Source organism: Rhinolophus hipposideros (assembly GCF_964194185.1).
Source record: "Rhinolophus hipposideros genome assembly, chromosome: 16".
Taxonomy (NCBI): Eukaryota; Metazoa; Chordata; class Mammalia; order Chiroptera; family Rhinolophidae; genus Rhinolophus; species Rhinolophus hipposideros.
Window position 1 is genome coordinate 33,169,135 of NC_138062.1, and position 17,605 is coordinate 33,186,739.

The 17,605-nt window shown below is 40.1% G+C and overlaps 1 protein-coding gene and 1 long non-coding RNA gene across 7 annotated transcripts in view; one reads left to right on the forward strand and one right to left on the reverse strand.

Annotated features, from left to right (window-relative positions):
- SAP30 (Sin3A associated protein 30) overlaps positions 1-17,605 on the reverse strand; it is a 112,688-nt gene that overhangs the window by 6,914 nt on the left and 88,169 nt on the right. For 2 of the 5 annotated variants that reach the window (XR_013995110.1, XM_081076612.1), the window contains exon 5: positions 343-552. The exons of 1 other annotated variant lie outside the window; for it this stretch is intronic. Coding sequence is in view for 2 of the 4 variants with exons in the window: in XM_081076612.1 (XP_080932738.1) it covers positions 387-552 (166 nt within the window). In the remaining 2 variants the exon portion in view is untranslated. Of the gene's footprint in view, positions 1-342; positions 553-646; positions 837-2,793; positions 2,883-17,605 lie in introns of those variants that run through there. 2 more of the 5 variants (XR_013995109.1, XM_081076610.1) reach the window with 2 other exon arrangements.
- LOC308509022 overlaps positions 428-17,605 on the forward strand; it is a 51,590-nt gene continuing 34,412 nt past the window's right edge. Inside the window, exons 1-2 of one of the 2 annotated variants that reach the window (XR_013995112.1) lie at positions 428-559; positions 12,610-12,681. This is a non-coding gene — a long non-coding RNA (uncharacterized lncRNA). The remainder of the gene's footprint in view (positions 560-12,609; positions 12,682-17,605) is intronic. The other variant, XR_013995111.1, reaches the window with a different exon arrangement.

A 17,605-nucleotide genomic window follows, 5' to 3' on the forward strand; every position in this document is an offset into this window, starting at 1 on the left:
TTTCGTAGAACAGGTGATTGACACAAAGGAGTCAGAACTGATCAATGCGTGAGTTAACCGGTGCTTGTTTATACTACTTTGAGTTGCCAGTTATTTCTGCACTTTGGATCTGCTTTAAATGTGGAATCTGCTATTCTAACATCAGTAGCGAGGGAAGGTCCTTTTCCCCCCCCGGATTCTCGGGAGGTAATTGCGTCTCCTCTCGCAGACCTTAGTTGCAGGCAGGGCGGCTGCCCTGGGGGCTTTGAAGTGGAAGTCGCACCCGGGCTTTCTGCCCGCGGGTTGTTGCCCGCAGTGGAAAGGAGGGCGTGCGGGTGGGGGTGGGGGGGCTTCCACACCTACCTCCTGCCTCTGTTCTTTTCTAAGAAGCCAGGTGGCGCCAACTCTCAACCACTGCTGCAGCTGGAGGCGCTCCCGTGCCCGGCGCAGAGCGGAGTGCGACCGTGGAAGGCAGAGCACGAATCCGGACTGGCGTTCTCTCTGCCCTTCGCCCTTTGGAAATGGAGCTTGACTTTTCTCTTTTTCCGCACCCCTCGCAGGAAGACGGCAAACCTAAAGGGTAACGAGATGTCCTGTGTGCCACATGGAGCTTGGGGAATTGAAATAATTAAAACCATGAGGTTTCCTGGCTCTTCGCGGTGCTTACGGTGGGTTTTGATTTGAGGAAAGAGAGCGAGGAGAGGTGAAGGCCGGTTCCAATCTGCCAGCATCCTGTGTGTCTGTCTGTGCTGCAGATGACGTGTGGAGCCGCGAGGGCACGCGCGCTCCTCCGTGTGCGCCCGGCTCTGGGTACAGGATCAGGTCTCCGGGTGTCGTGTTTGGTGGCCTACCTATTCCTAAGTGACAGAGTGGGTGCATGGTTATAAAGAGGCAGCAAACCTCCCAGCTGTGAAAGGAGGGCTTTGAGGTTCCCTCCTGTGACAGCTGAGGGTCTGAATCAAATATGGAGGCACACGGTTCAGTTTTCAAACCTCATTTTTCATCCTGGAGATGTTTCCTGTCTTTGAACTACTGTTATTTCACAGGGAGAAGGGAGAGACTCCAGTATGCAGTTGTATTGATTATATCGATTTACTTGATTTAAACCAAACTTCATTGAATAAAAATGTTTGTTGAAACTGCTAATCTGGTAATGAAAATTCAGCCATCCACATGTGCGGCTGTTGCAAATCATCGCCAAATTTGAAGTTAAGATGAATTCAATTAAAGCGTTTCTTTTTTTGTTGTTATTCGCTGGAATACTAAGAGAATAGAGTTGGAATTATGGCCTATAGCAATTTTAAGATTTTAATTGAAATGACAGTAACACATATACAGACACACAGAGCACTCAGCAACATTAGTAATGATGGCAGTGTGCTATTAATGCTGCTTTTTATAGAGTAGTGCCAGTGGTGTGTTTATTACACTGTGCACTTGAGAGCAGTGTTTTTCATACTGCAGGTTATCGACCCTTCGTAACCCTTAGTAATACTGTGACCAGCATTTTTAAAAAGAAATAGAAAAGATCAGAAGGATGGTCAGGATAAATATTCTCACAAATCTTTTTCATATATACATATATGCAGACACATGTGCCACATGTGAAATGTATTTCTTATCATGGATTACATTAAAAAGAAGTTTGAAAGCTATGGATTTAGAAATATCCACGTTTCTCTACCAGGGATTCCATCAGTGTTATGCTCTTCCGGTTTGGGGTGCAAGGCTGAGGGCTCTGCTGACCCTTAATGTACAATGAGTATATACCCCTTGCAGACTTGACACTGAACCTGACTCTCAGTGAAGATAATATTGGGAGATGAGTATTGTTTTTAAAATCTCAGCACAGTGGGTTCTGTTCTGGTTATGAAAGTAATGCTGGGTAAGAGATCATGTCAAGCCCTAGGGAGAGAACTGGCAAGAAAGAATGCCATGAAGTCCCCCCCTGGCCCCCAGGCCTCAGAGGACTGGTGGCAGTAGCAGGAGAGAATAGGAACTTTGGAGCAAAGACCTATGCAGAAGCCTGCTTATTCAAACTGGATATAGGGGTTGGAAGGAAGATAGCTGGAGTCAGAAATTTTGGAGCGGGGACTCATTATCTTAACAGAGGAAAGTAGAATAATCTTGAACCATGGGAAGCAATTTAGTAGCTCAGTGATTGATGTTGGGGACGAGAAATGCTTCTGTCCCTCCTCTTCCTCTGTCCCAGTGTCTAAGAAGAGCAGATACTACTTTCGTTGTTCAAGTTTCAGGAAAATGATTAAAACATATTTAATAGAGGGCAGGTCATTTTGTGTTAAAAATTGCCTTCTAACAGGCTCTTTGGCTCTTTCTCCTATTTCTTGGTAAGTGGACCTGCTAGAGTCTACCCTCAGGAATGCCAACCTTTTCTCTTTGTTCCCCTCCAAGCCACTAGGATTGGTTGGCTGAGCCAAGACCTAGCTTGGGTGTCGCCTTCCTTCTCTCTCTTCACTTGAAAACATGTTGGTCATGGCTTTAGGTTCCTGTGCCATGTAATCAGCCAGAGGAGATGTAGGTTTGGACTTTGGGGGAGGTAGACCTAGTCGTGGGTTCCATCTTAGCTTGACTGAGGCATGTGCTGGTTTTGCCCCTAGTAATCAAGTGGGAATTGTTGCCCATTTTCTATTGTTCCAGAAATATCTAATTTCCTGCAGCAGTTGTTTTCAAACTTTAGGAGGCAGCAGAATCACCTGGAGAGCTGGATAGACCATAGATTACAGAGCTCCACCCCTTCTTTTGACTCACCAGGTCTAGGGTGGGGCTTGAGAATTTGCATTTCTATCACATTCCCAAGTGACGTAGATGCTGCTGGCACAGATCCAGGTCTTGAGAACTATTGCTCTGTAAGCTCTTGAGAAGGGTGTGGAGTGGGAAGATGACTGGCAGGGCAAGAGGAAAACACTCCTGAGTTCTTGGCCTTAATACCATCTTAATTCCATGAACCCTCCTCCCCCATAAGCTAACCCCCTAACACTCAAGGCTGCCAGGGGATCAGAGCTGGAGAAGGGTGACTCCATCAATAACACGAGCTCTCAGTGGATAGTTTAGGGACTGTCCATCTTGAGGGGAACTCAGGAAAATATGGATCTTGGTGCATGCACCTTATGCTTGGACAGGTCACTGAGAAATGTGATTCATTGCAAAGTCCCCATAGGAGAGCTGTGCTGGTTATTGTCTACAGCACTTGGTGTGCCTAGGTTCCCTCCCCGCCTTGTATTGCAGGGCCTAGAAGTGGAAGAACTATCATTTCCAGTCATCTCTGCAGCAAGAGTTCAGAATGCAGTTTAGGTTCTGGCAGTGAAATGTGTCACATTGTCTTTGCAAGGCAGAAAGCTCAATGTGACTCTCTTTCTTTATCTGTGTAGGTACAGACGAAGGTTCTGGAAGGCATGAGTGTGGGCAGTGACTGAATTCCATGGTCTACTGACTAGTTACCAGCCTTGTGGGTGTAGGGGGCTCTAATGGTTGTCTGTGGCTCAACTGCTCCAGCTCTTCTACTTGATAACTTGTATTAAATCCCTCTGAGCTTGAAATACCGAGAGTGTTTTGTTTCCTGGCTGGTACAGGGAACGAGGCAGTATGAGTGCTCTGTGCCTGAGGTCTGGATTAGTGCAGGCACATCCTATAGACCCTGCAGGTGGTGAGATGACTGTCCTCAGCTGGGGGACCCTTGGGGAGTGGTGAGCCCCATCCAGGAGTTCAGGCTGAAGGGATCAGTGTGCTGGATCACTCTCACCTCCTTCTACCTCTCTCACCACTCACTGCTCCTGGCCTGTTCAAGGATCCTTGTTCAAGTTTCAGGAAAATGATTAAGTTGGGATTACATTTTCCTCATTAACACCTTTCAGATTTTTGCAAAAAAACAGGAAAAACAGCAATTTTTTAGAGAGTGCAGACAAAAATTTTTGCTAAGGCTCAATGGCTATCTGTTCTGCCCATTGTGATACTTAATTGTATGCTGCCCTGTATTGTGCTCTAATTTCTGGACATTCACTCTCCAAAGAGACTGTCACCTACTTAAGGGAAGATAGTGAGTTTTTGGTTTCTAGCCCGAGTCGTCTTCACTCAGTGTGAACCGAGAGCTGGGTGGACATTGCAAATCTGTGCGGAAGCAGCTGACCATAGGGCCGCTTCCTCTACCTCATGATGCACTGAACCTGCAGATATTACTCAGAAGCTGAATCTTTGGTTCATCCATTCTTCCTGAGCAGAGACAAGACTGAATATATGTCATTTAACTAATAATTGTCCAGAAGGAATTGATGGCTCTAGTAACGATGTCATTGTTCACAAATGCACGGTACTTGTCTCCACACAGCGAGTAGACATCCCTCTTCGGTGGCACTCGGTTGTGACCATGTGACTGCCCCTGGCCAATGAAGTGTGAGTGGAAATGACTGCCCTGGGTCTTTACTCCTTCTAACCACATGTCAGCAGTAATGCAGATATAGGCAGCTTCTCAGCCTGGGCCCCAGAGTGAATGGGGAACAGGGTTGCAGGAATCCAGGATGGACTGTGGCTAAAACATTTTTAAAACCATTAATTCTGTATTACTTAATTCACTGCTGTGAAGTGGTTGGGATTCTAGAGGACTAATAAATTATACCTCCCATCCTGGCCACAGTTTGGGCCGAAGAGCCAGCCTGGGCATTCTCAGCTTCTTCCAAACGCACCAGTCAAATCACTCCTCTTCCCTGGTTGAGGAGGAAATGGGTGCAAAGAATGACTCCAAAAGAGGTCCTACCCCCTGAAAACTTTAGGCAAGGGAAATGGAAGTTTCCGAAGGGATTTCATTACTGTGGAATTATATCACTCTACATAGCTAAGAGAATTTGCCAGAAATGGAAATATTAGGAGAAACCCTAACAATGTTAGTTTTTGTCTCATTTTTAATCTTGCATATTTGAAAGCCTAAGGGAAACATTCAAGTAACAGATCAAGGCACTGAAATGAAAGTTTAAGCAATGGTAATCCTAACCATTATCATTAAATAAAAGTAATTTATTAGCACATTGCTGCAATAAGGCCATGACTCCATACTAAATGGGAACTGAGGCTGAACATTAATATGACAGACTTTCTGCCAAGAGGGCCCTTGCTCCCAGGACCTGGCTCATTGTTAACTGAAGGCCTGTGGCTCCCAGCACAGTGCTCGGCTCTGGCTGCTGGGCCTTAGGGAAATGGGTTGCTTTGAAACCCAGTGTTCTTAATGAAGCAGTTCCTGACCCTGAAATGTGTGAGAAAATAATCTACAAGTGTGATGAAAAACTGGTCTATTAAGAAGTTAGTGACCCTTCCAGGATTGATTTTAAAATAATAGACTTGTTTTATTTTGGTAAATGATTTAATAAAACATAACAACGTCAAAGAAATTATCCAGTGTGTTTCATGTCCTGCAGCTTGGAATATCTAAAACTATATGCTTGCAAATGAGCCTCATTATTAGTGAAATTTTATTGCAAAATTTGGCATGGACTATTTTGGAGTTTCAGACTTTTAGGCGCTATCACAGAATTGGCAACATTCAAGGGATTGTTACTGATTTAATAACATTTTTCTTTATTGTCCCCATAATCACCTGCTTTATAAACTGTGGCTAGAGCTGATGTTGCAACTGGTAATTTTCTTAGAACCCAAATGCATTTACATTTTTCCATCTTTTGATTTACATCATTTCTGGGAATTGTTAGTAGATGGAATAAAAAGAGAATACATTATAAACAATTCAAAACACCAAAAACAAAATTCCTTGGACCTTTTACAGATACCACACATGCAAATAAATGTGGCTTTGCATTCCAATGGCATTCGAGTTGGGATTACATTTTCCTCATTAACCTCTTTCTTACCCAAACAGCATTGTTTTTGAAGCCTGTTTTATCGAAATAAAGTTTGACATTTTAAATTAATTCACACTGACTCAGTTCAAGTGAAGAGGTACAATGTCTTCTTTTGATCCCAGTCACTTGTGCAATCCTGGTTGAATTGTACCTAAATAGGAACGCCCACTGGTTTAGGATGAAATCAGGAGATTGATCGTATTGCACGCAAAACCAAAACATTAGCGATAGTCAGTATGGTTTTTCCTGCACTACTAAAGAAAGAGGTGGAAAAATTAATGGCACTCCTAATCATTAAGTATCATTAAATAAAAGTAATTTATTAGCACATTGCTGCAATAGGGCTATGACTCCATAGTAAATGGGAACTGAGGCCTGAACATTAATATAACTGACATTCTGCCAAGACAGCCCTTGCTCGGAAGGCCTGGCTCCATGATGTACACCTGAGATCTGAATGTGCTTGCTTTTTTATGGCAAACCATTTATAAAATGAACGTACTTATTTCTAATTCAAGGAAACCCAATCTGTTTTCAATCAGTCATAACCAATAATTCTTCTGCTAATATGTGGACCTTAATTTGAAGCAGTGGGAATCTTCTCTTTTCTCCCAGAAAGTCAACAGAGTTGTTTAGAAAGACTACAATTTTGGTAGGAGCAGAAATATGATTTGATTATTTTTTTAACTTCTGTAAACACTTGTGCATGAATCTGCTATTTTTGCCCTTATGCAGAACAAAAGTATACGTTGTTTTCAGTGTTGATATTTGGTAGTGGATGGGGAAGCATTTGTGTGTATTTAGGTAGGTCCATCGGAGTAAAATGAAAGAGATATTAAAATCAGTCGGTGTGGACTGAAAGTTAAGTCTATCAATTTTAGGAAACTCTGGATCAGTGGTCTTCACTCTGCTGTGAACTGTCTTGTTTTGTCAGGCATTATTTTTTATTCTGCTATCTTCTCATGCATTGTTTTCAGACTCCTGTAATCCCAGGTGTGCATGGCATGAGTTAGAGTTGGAGAGAGAACCAACACTAGTTTTCTTAGTGTCCACAATTTCAAAACACAAATGTTATTTTATGCCATTTATACATGTGTTTTCTTTAGAAAGTGGAAAAAATACTGTATTGAGAGTTTGTCAGCTGAAACCCTATTGCAAAACATTTGCAAAACTGAAATATTGACAAAAATGCATATGATTCCAAAAGGGCCTGCATGATTGAAAGCAGTTGCAGTATTTCAACATGAGAATATGGCTTATTCAATCTGTTGTCTGTTTTCAGATTCCTACAGACATACCTCTGGATTTCTATTGTCCCCAGATAGCAGTTTCTACACAGCTAACTCACAACAGATTAGAGCCAGAGTTTTATGCCTTTTATTCCTTGAGTAAGCATTGGCTGTTCTCTCATGGTCATCTCTAATTCATAGGAGGCTGAATGCCCCCTGCGTGCCTGCAATGTCTAACAGCACCTACCAAATTGCATAACCATGCTGGTCCATTCCCAGCATGTGACGTGATTGCCAAGGTCCTCAGTAGGTTGTTCAAAGAGATGCTCAATTCATGTCGCTTCAGTATTGATTTGCTGCTCACTCTTCAATGTTTGGGTTGGCTGACACTTGGCTTACCTCTGAGAATGACACCAAAATCACCGCTGCCTCTAACCAGAAACAAGGCCATTTCTATTGTGATAGGAGAAAAATGGCCTCGTGGAATATTGCATTTGCATACTTGATGATAATAATTAACAATAAAGAATTAAAAATTCTAAAAAGCCCCCGTGTGTGGTGTGTGCAATATGTAGTGAGAATTTTTAAAAAACCAAATGTATTTGACGTCTCAGTTTCCTTTCGGCTAACAAAGAATTAGCATCCTGAAAACCGACCAAAGAAGGAGAAAAACACTGTTCTATTTTTTTCACTTTAAATATACTTCTTTTCTGAAATTGTTCTCTTTACCAATAAGAAAAACCATCAAGAGCAAAAAACAAATGTCCCAAACTGTCCTCTGAATTTTTTAGTGGACTTTCGGCTGTCTAGCTTCATCTTGTTTAAAGATGTTAGGGCTGTGTTGAGATTAATATCGACAATCAGAAAGTAATATCATGATTCTGATTGTTGTTATCCTGTTTAGACATGCTAGAACTAGATTGCCTGTGTAGAAACCTAATGGACTAGAGAAGAGAAGCATTCAAAATCTTCATAATGGGAAAGTCAATATCCAGGCATCTGCCAAATGTCTCATTTTCTAAACTCAGAACATCTAATAAATCCACAATTTGCTTCAATTAATGTCCTCAGCCCTGGCTATATGTTAGAATAATCCCAGAATTACAAAGAACATTGATAGGCAGGCTCCACTCATTCTAATTAAAGCACGGTAGGGCCCCAGACATTTTTTTAAAGTGCCCTAAGTGATTTGAATGTACAGCCAGGTTGGGAATCACTAACCCACATGAGAATTTCATCTTTTAGAAGGGAGAGGAAGTGATGAAGAGGATTAACACCCTGCTTCTAATTCTGGCCAACTCAGAGGCCCCGAATGGAAAATCAGAAGTGACAGGAGTCCTGGAAGTGGGCCACCTGGCCATCAGAAAATTCCAGAGGGATGTGGTCACTGCCAGACACACACTCAGTTAGTTTGAGTTTTAAAATATCTCAGGAAATTATAAAAGCCTGACTTTGACCTCCCAGTCAGATTCCAAAAAGAAGCAGGGGCGATTCCTCAAAATAAAATTCTGATGCTACTATTGTACATGGTCCAAAGCAGGGAGGGGGTGAAGGGAGGTGGGGTCGAGGGAAAAAAAAACCGGAAGAAGGAGGCCAAAAAGCTATAGTATCTTCATGCAGGAAGCTGTCTGCTGAGATCTGATATATTTTTTAACGATGTATGTAAAATGTGAACGATGACCTAGAAAAACAAGTATAGATACAAACAAATCTGTCAAGAATTTGTGAGAAACAGTCAGAAAGACTAAATCCAGAAGGAGGCTAACATTCTAGATGATGAAGAGGGCTGTTTGAAACAAAAGCAAATATAGGCTCCCTGCAGGACTGTGCTGGCGTTTTGTCAATATTATGTCAATGGGGAAAATACAGGGGGCCACACCCTCACACTGTTGCACTCTTTAGATCAGAAAGCATGAAGCTAAGTTTGATAAGACAGAACTAAAGAGTAAGATCACTTACAAGCAAATACTAACTACCCTAAATGAGTTCAAACAACTTATAACAAATCAGAATATTAATGGATTTTCTGATGAGATTGCTTTAATCTTTAAAAACTATGGAGAATGAAAGAGGTGCCTGAATAAAAGAATAAAATAAAATAAAATAAAATAAAATAAAATAAAATAAAATAAAAGGAAGAAAAAGGAAGGAAGGAAGGAAGGAAGGAAGGAAGGAAGGAAGGAAGGAAGGAAGGAAGGAAGGAAGGAAGGAAGGAAAGAAAGAAAGAAAGAAAGAAAGAAAGAAAGAAAGAAAGAAAGAAAGAAAGAAAGAAAGAAAGAAAGAAAGAGAGGAGTGCCTGAACACTGTCCATCTGTTTTTTTTTCCCACAAAGAAAGTGGAAAAAGTCTTTGAACTACAGACTCAAAGACCTGCTGATTCTTCTGTTCAATAATTCTAAACTTTATTTTAAAATGCAGTGTGAATGCAAGATTTACCAAGTTAAATATTACCTACAGCATAGCTTATGAAAAGAGTAGAGACAAGGAATCATAAACTTTTAAATAATCTAATTCAAATTCAGTAATTCATTACCTTTGAGAATTAAATGAAAACTAAATACCTTCTTGAAGTAGTTAGATATCACAGTATAACAAACCATCATAAAACTGAATGGCTTAAAATAGCTACCATGAATTTGCTCACAATTCTGCAATTTGTGCTAGGCCCAGCGGGGTGGTTCTTCTGCTGGTTTTGTCTGAGAGCACTCAGACAGCTTTAGACATCTGATAGTTTAACTGAGGCTAGCTGATCCAAGATAGCCTCAGTCACAGGTTTGGTGCTTGATGCTGGCTGTCAACTGAGCCACTTGTCTCCAGCAAGACAGCTAGGGCTAATGTACATGGCAGGAGCAGCATTTCAAGAGAATGAGAGCGGAAGCTTCAAGGCCAAATCTTGGAAGACACAGAACATCACTTTTCCCTCCTTCTGTTGGTCAGAGCTAGCCACAAGTCCAGCCCAGAGCAAGGGATGGGGAAATAGGCAATACCTTTAGATGGGAGTTGCTGCAACTCCCATATCTAATCTACCAAACTTCTCAGAAAAAGGCTTCTACACTATCAGACATGAGCTGCAGTCATGCACCACGTAACAACGCTTTGGTTAATGACAGACCACATATACGATGGTGGTCCCATAAGATAATGCAGCTGAAAAATTCCTATTTCCTAATGACATTCTTGGTGTAATAACACCACAGTATAACACATTATTCCTGTGTTTGTGGTGTTGCTGGTGTCAACAAACCTACTACAGTGCCAGTCGTGTAAAAGCATAGCACATACAGTTATAGACAGTACGTAATACTTGATACTGATAATAAACAACCAGGTAACTGGTTTATATAATTTCCTGTACTATACTTTTTATTGTTATTTTAGAGTGTACTCTTTCTACTTATAAAAAATTGCTGTAAAACTGTGTTATACCGGCAGCGGTCTCATACATCTCGTGTGTCTTTTGATTGCATCATTTTCTCTTGTACTTGATTTAATCTTGTGTTGTTTGGTACAGTAACATTCTGTACAGGCTTGTAGCTTAGAAGCAATAGGCTATTTATACCATATATAGATGTGTGGTAGGTTCTACTATTATCTAGGTTTATGTAAGTGTACTCTGATGTTTGCACAATGACAAAATCACCTAATGACATTTCTCAGAATGTATCCCTGTCCTTAAGCCGTGCATGACTGTATTTAATTTCACAGGATTCATACATCCTTCCAACCCAAGTTAAAAGCCTTTATTCTAATCACTGGCATATTAAAATAAGGAAATTAAAGCCCAAAGAGATTAGAGGCTTGCCCAAGTCAAATAGCTGTTTATATAGTATACAAGCCTATAAGGATGGCTTATCATGTAGGTTTCATAACTCCAAGTCCTGTGCCATTTTCACTTTATTATCACAGGAAATGAATTTCAGCCATTTTATAAATCAATATTTGACTACCAAATCAGGACAACTTTTTAAATCAAAAGTATATAGTAAAATATAAATATTTTATTTAATTAGCATCGTCTACACATCCATCCAGTTAGGAAAGTGAGCTGATTAAAATAGATGTGAGGAGTAAATTATTTTATTAATTTGTAAACTGGCACAATTATTCACCAATTATGGGCAGTTCCCTAAGTCTAGCTGTCTTTTTTTCTGACAGGTACTCTCTTTGCTTCAACCAAAAAGTTGATTACAACAGGTTACAACACTGAAAAGTTGATAACAATGGGTAATTTGCAATTAGCAAGATTGTTTTCATGTTTAACCACCTACTTAAATATCATTCATTGATAAGAACAGTAAATAATCAATTTTACTGATTTTAACTTAAAAACCAAGCACTGTTACCATTTCAAGTTTTTGGTTTTTTCCTCATAAGAAAAGGATCATTAAAGGGAAATTGATGTGGTTTATCTTAAGCTATTGCCTTTCTGTTCTTTTTGCCAGTGTTTGACTTTTTATGTGAGGGCTGCAGGTTCTACTTAACTCTTAAAAATTATAAGTATTTTGTTTATTTGTTTATATTTTGGTGAATTTGACAGGTTAATTGAGTCCAAATGGATAGAGAGAAACTAATAAGCTTTGAAACATCCAATTTTCAGAAATCAAGTAATAAAGATAAGGTTTTAAAAAATATTTTATCATAAAAAAGTTCAAATATGTAGAGAAATAGAAAAAATAGTGCAATGGATACCCATAACCCAATACCTTTAATCAAAATTATCATTTTGTCTTCTTTCTTTGCTTCATTTGCTGACCTGTATTTTGTTGTTGTCCAACCATTTTAAAGTCAATCACCCCAAGCATTTCAGCATATGTCCTCTTACATACCCAAATTCCAATTTATCCCACTTAATAAGTTTATATTAATTTCCTAGTATCATGTAATACCCAGTCTATATTCAAATTATAACCTTGGTTTCATAGATTTCTTTTTCAATTTAGTGTCCAGTTGAGGAGCACATTTACAATTACAGTTGACCTTTGAACAACACAGGTTTGAACAGAGCAGATCCACTTATACGCAGATTTTTTTTTCAATAAATGTACAGTTGGCCCTCCATCCCTGAGTTTCACATCCACAGATTCAACCAACCACAGATCAAAAACAGTATTTTCCCAAGATTGGGACTCCATGGATACAGAGGGCCAATTCTATGCATTGTTCTACGCTATTTTATATAAGGGACTTGAGCATCTGCGGATTTTGGTGGTGGTGGGGAGCAGTCCCCTGAGGATACTGAGGCACAACTGGGAGTCAAAAGTTATACGTGGATTTTCAAATGTGTGGGGACTGGTGTCCCGCATTGTTCAAGGGTCAACTGTATTATGTCTTCAGTCTCTTTTAATCTAGAATAGCGCGCACGCGCGCACACACACACACACACACACACACACACACACACACACACACCCTTTTCCATGCTATTGACTTTTTGAAGAGGCCAGGACAGTTGTCTCATAGAGTGCCCCAATTCTGGACTTTGGGATCCTTTATTTGTGGTGCTTTAACTTGTTCCCCTATCTTTTGTATATCCTTTAGATCTAAATTCTTGATGAGATTCAGTTTCTGCATTCTGAAGGACACTCCATACGCGAGACAACCTACTTCACAGTGAGTGACAGCAGCAGCACAGTAAGGCTGGTTGCCCCACTACTGGTGATGCCAAGTTTGATCACTGAGTTAAGATGATGGCAACCCCAACTCTCTTCACTAGTAAAATGCATTTTCTCTTTATTAATTAGCAAGTCACCAGTGGGGCTGTAATTTGGTGCCATGAAAATATCCAGTTACCTAGTTTTTTTTTAAAAAAAAAAAACATAACTCATTGTTTTGTACTTCTGATTTTCATAAAGAATTATACTCAGTTTTTCAAAGCTTTCATCAAGCTGTGTATATCAGCCTAAAATTATGAAAACAAACCAATGTCTGCATGAAGCCATTAGATAATTATTCATTCTCTGCTCAGACCTCTGTCAATTGGGGTAGTCATCAGACCTGGGCTAGTACATTGGGCATTAGTGGGTTCCCAAGCAGTGTGTTGTGGTTTCCTTATCCACTCATCTCATTTTATAATTATTACATGCCAAGTTTAATGTAGAATACTGTGGAAGTGAATGTCATATTGTCATGCGTAATGAAATGAGATCCGGGCAGCACACCGTTTACCAAGAATCCAGGTGTTACTCTAGGTGTGGTGGCTGCTCTCTCATACTTGAACTAATTGTGCCACACATTGCGACTGAAATGTGGCTGCCTTGAAGTGACTTCTTTGTTGCCTTTTTTAAGAAGGTCAAAAGACGTGAGTGAAAACACACCAGTAACCAAACATGGTGGTATCAAGCCTAATTAGGAATAGAAAATCATTTCTAAAATCGGTGTCTGTTCATTTTCTTTATTTCATTTGTTTTTGTTTCACCCTCATCTGTGATTCATTTGCCTTTCATCATCTTCCACAATGGCTTCTGCAAGAATATCAGTCTTGAAATGTACAACATGGCTCATACCCACTTCAAACATTGTTTAAAATCTCATTTATTATTTTGGACTGTGGTCTCACTTAAAAGCCAGTGTTACTAAGACTGCAGAGCGCATACCTTTAATTCCCAGGGTGAGAGGGGAAAGAGAGAGAGCGCAAGAGCCAGCAAGAGGGAGAGCTAGAACTGTGAGTCGCTCATCAACAGACATGTGGGGAAAACAAGAATATTCAGAAGTCTTCCAGGCAGCTGACGTCTCTAGACACAAGAACACTGGAAACTGCCCAAACCTGGGCTCGGTAGAGTATAGCGATGTGATGAAGACCAGGACTGGTATTTTTTCCCAACAAGAGGTTAGTTAGTTACTTAAGGACCACATCCCCAGGATTACAAGGATTTGCCTGCAGAGTCCAGGGAACACTTATTTGCAGTAGGATTAGTGACGTGAAGAGATGGGGTTCTATGTGAGCCGCCTATTACAGGAGACTCTATTTGGAACTTCAAATGAACACTGGGAAAATCATATTAAATGATATCAGCATATAACAGCTTTATTAAGTAGGAATTTGGTTTTTCTAATTAGCTTCAGTTTTCAGATACTAAAATCCAGGTGTTTGGGGGAACCAAACCCAGTCAACAGAGTTTAGAATCATCCTTTAAAGAAAAACAAAAAACAGGCCATGTGCTGAATATCTCAGGCTAGGAACTTAATCATATTCATTGAACTCACCTTCCTCTCTCCACACCCGACTAGAAAATAGTCACCTACCGTTGACAATTGCTTCTGTGTGGGCCCTGCTGCCTTGGAAAGGGAGAGTGTCCCAGCTGTCCATGGGTGCGTGTGCTATTGATGAACTGCCAACCCTGACACCATACACATACATTTTGTGAATGACAGAAGAAAAGCGTTTACCTAACAGGGAAGAGAAAACAGGAAGGAAATTTTCCTGTTCCTGATGTAGTGAATTCACTGCCCTCCCTCTTTTTCTAAGAAAGCTATAAGCCACACCTTTATGAAGAGTTCAACTCTCGGACCACACATGTGTTTCAGACAGTTAGTTACTCAGCAGCTCATTGCAGCAGGATTTCCCCCCTCTGGAAGCTGCAAGTATGGGACATAAGAAAATAACACGCATTGAACTACAATTTTCATTCTTCTTGCTGAAGAGCGCTTGGCTAGAAGAGCCATAGGAGGCAGTGTCTCAAGCTTCCACCTTTTATCTGCTTGTTTATTTGAATAAACTTACATGCAGTGCTGCCATTTTCAACTTCAAATTCTTATATATTAGACAGCCAATATCTTCCTCGTGTTCCAGGTAAAATAAAGAATCAATAGATAGGGCATCACCCAGTGATACTAACTGAAGTCAAGAAAGATGGAAATTTTCATACAAGTGAAAAATTAGCATGGAGTGTTATTATGAAGGCCCTAAGTGGCTGGATAGCCTTTGGAGAGCTGGAAAGAATGTAAAGATGGCTGGCTTTTGATATCGGGCTGGAGATTCAGAGTGCAAGAAATGTAACTTTATGATACAACTATAATTCTATGTCAAGCCTTCTTTCATTCAATTCAGGAACACTCTCTGTTCCTGCTGTCACATATAAATTCTGGGTGGCTTGCACAGAGCCAAGGCTCTCGAAAGGCTCACCTTGTTCTGCATGTTGTCTGTCCACTCAGGGGACACCGAGTTACCCATCAACCGGGGTTGTCCCTGGTCAGAAATTCAAACTTGTGAGGGCCTCTTCAGCTCCCCCTGCCTGCCCTTCAGTTCCCATGCCTCTTTCTGCCATTTCATCACCACTCTTGGGCACACAGCCATTACGATGCTGCTCTTACACCCACTGGGGCCTGGGGATTTTGTGAGGCTAAGACCCGGATGGCCAAGACATAGCACATAGGCATAGAATTTCCTTTTCAGAATTCTTACCATTCGCCAGCTTTATCCTAGAAGTGAGGGCCAAGTTCTCCCTATTTTAGATCTATGAAGGGTTTTGCCCATACCTCACAAGCAGGGTACAGGACCCCTTCTCAGAAACCCATCGTTGTCTGCCTCTCATTTTTGCTTCCCTTCTTTCTTCTCCCAGCTCAAGGAATCCTTTTTTTCATACTATGGGCAGAAAAGACTTGCTTTCAACATCAGGTTGCCTTCACCATTGAGTTGCTTTTTTAAAAATTATTATTATTGTGGTAATATACACATAACATAAAATTTACAATTTTAACCATTTTTCGGGGTCACTTTTCAGCGGCATTAAGTACATTCTTGTTGTGTGACCATCACCACCATCTATCTCTAGAACGTCATCATCTTCCCAAACTGAAACTCTGTACTCATTAAACATTAACTCTTCATGCCCCCTTCCGCCAGCCCCTGACAACCACCATTCTATTCTCTGTCTCTGTGAATTTGACTATGCTAGGTACCTCATATAAGGGAAACTATACAATATTTGTCCTTTTATGATTGGCTTCTTTCACTAACTTGTAGCATAATGTCTTCATCCATGCTGTAGCATATGTCAGAATTCCCTTCCTTTTTAAGACTTCACTTATTTTATTTTCACTTGTATCCTTTGATCTTTGGGGGAAAATGCGTTTAAAGTTTATTGCTCACAGAAGATTTTCTTTTTAAATGTCTTTACTAGAATCCACTGATATTTCCCGAGACTTGGTCATTTTAGTCACCTTTTTGTACTAAACTTTGAACATATCTGACTTTTAAAAATCATCAAATAAAACCTACATTCCATTGCTATTAATTAGGATGACTGTGTTTCTAAAAGTTTCCACAATGCTAAAAAATAGCAAATCAAGGGGCTGAATCCTGATATTTCATTGAACTGAATTAAAAAGAAATAAAGAAAAAAGTCATATGGCTTCTTTTTTAATGTTATATAAAACAAAAACTCCTCTTAATAAGCAAACGTTCATATGAAATACATTTGAAACATAAAATGGTAAATGACCACATTTGGTTCTTCATTATTTAATTTGCTTTGCTGGATGGCTGATTTCTGTTTTTGTTTTTGTTTTTACAGTCTTTATGACCAATTGCTCAGCAACCAAACACTATGTGACAAATCAATATGACCGAAATACTCAATCACCTCTAAGCTGGTCTCACTCTGACTGTAAAGTCTAAGAGCGAGGAATTATGCCTCATTCATCTTGTATCTCCCTTATAACTTGCACGGTAGATTGCATATAAAAGATGCCCAATACATGTTTCTGTACAAATTAAAATTTTCATTGCCTTCTGTTCTTATAATAACGTATGTCACCTGGTAAACATATATGGAGGTGCTTACCAATGATAAATGGGACAAAAACAGAAGAGGGAAAAAAGATAAAAGGGGACAGATCATTATTATGAGCATACCCCTTGTTCCTGACTCTGTTTGGGTTCTCTACCTGGGCTGGGTCAGATACTCAGCCTCCCAATAGAAGATAAGACTCCCTGGAAAGGCTGTTATTTATTTGCTGGAGAGATGTGCACATACACACACACACATACACACACAAAGAGTCTGTGGTATGTGACGTTATGTGTCCCTAATAGGGGACACAGTGTCCTTGGGTAGACAATAAAGCCAGCAGCAAGTAACAAGCCTCCCTGATGTGGCCATAAAGTCTGAAGGAGTTGGAGAAGAATTCTTCCCCTTGGTCTATCTAACTCCTCTGAAGAGAGAATCCATTAGTGGGAGGAAGGTTTCTTCTTCCTGTAGATTGTTTTGTTGGTGTCTTATGTTAACAGAAGAATTCAGTAGAGAAAAACATATTATTTACTCTTATTTATGCAACATTTCCCCTCTAGTTATAAGCAAACTATTGCTCACATACAAAAGTATCTAATAATTCCAGTAGGAAGTTTATAGAATGTGCTTCCCACCAAAGCAAAATCCTGAAGGTACCTGAAACCTGAGTACTTGCCAATTTAATGGGTTCCTAATAATTTTTAAATAGCATGTATTATTTTAGTGCTTTACACAGTTGGAAGGTTATTGAGGGATAAATTGGCAGAGTCTCTATTTTCTTTTGAAAAAACAAATTCATAAAAATG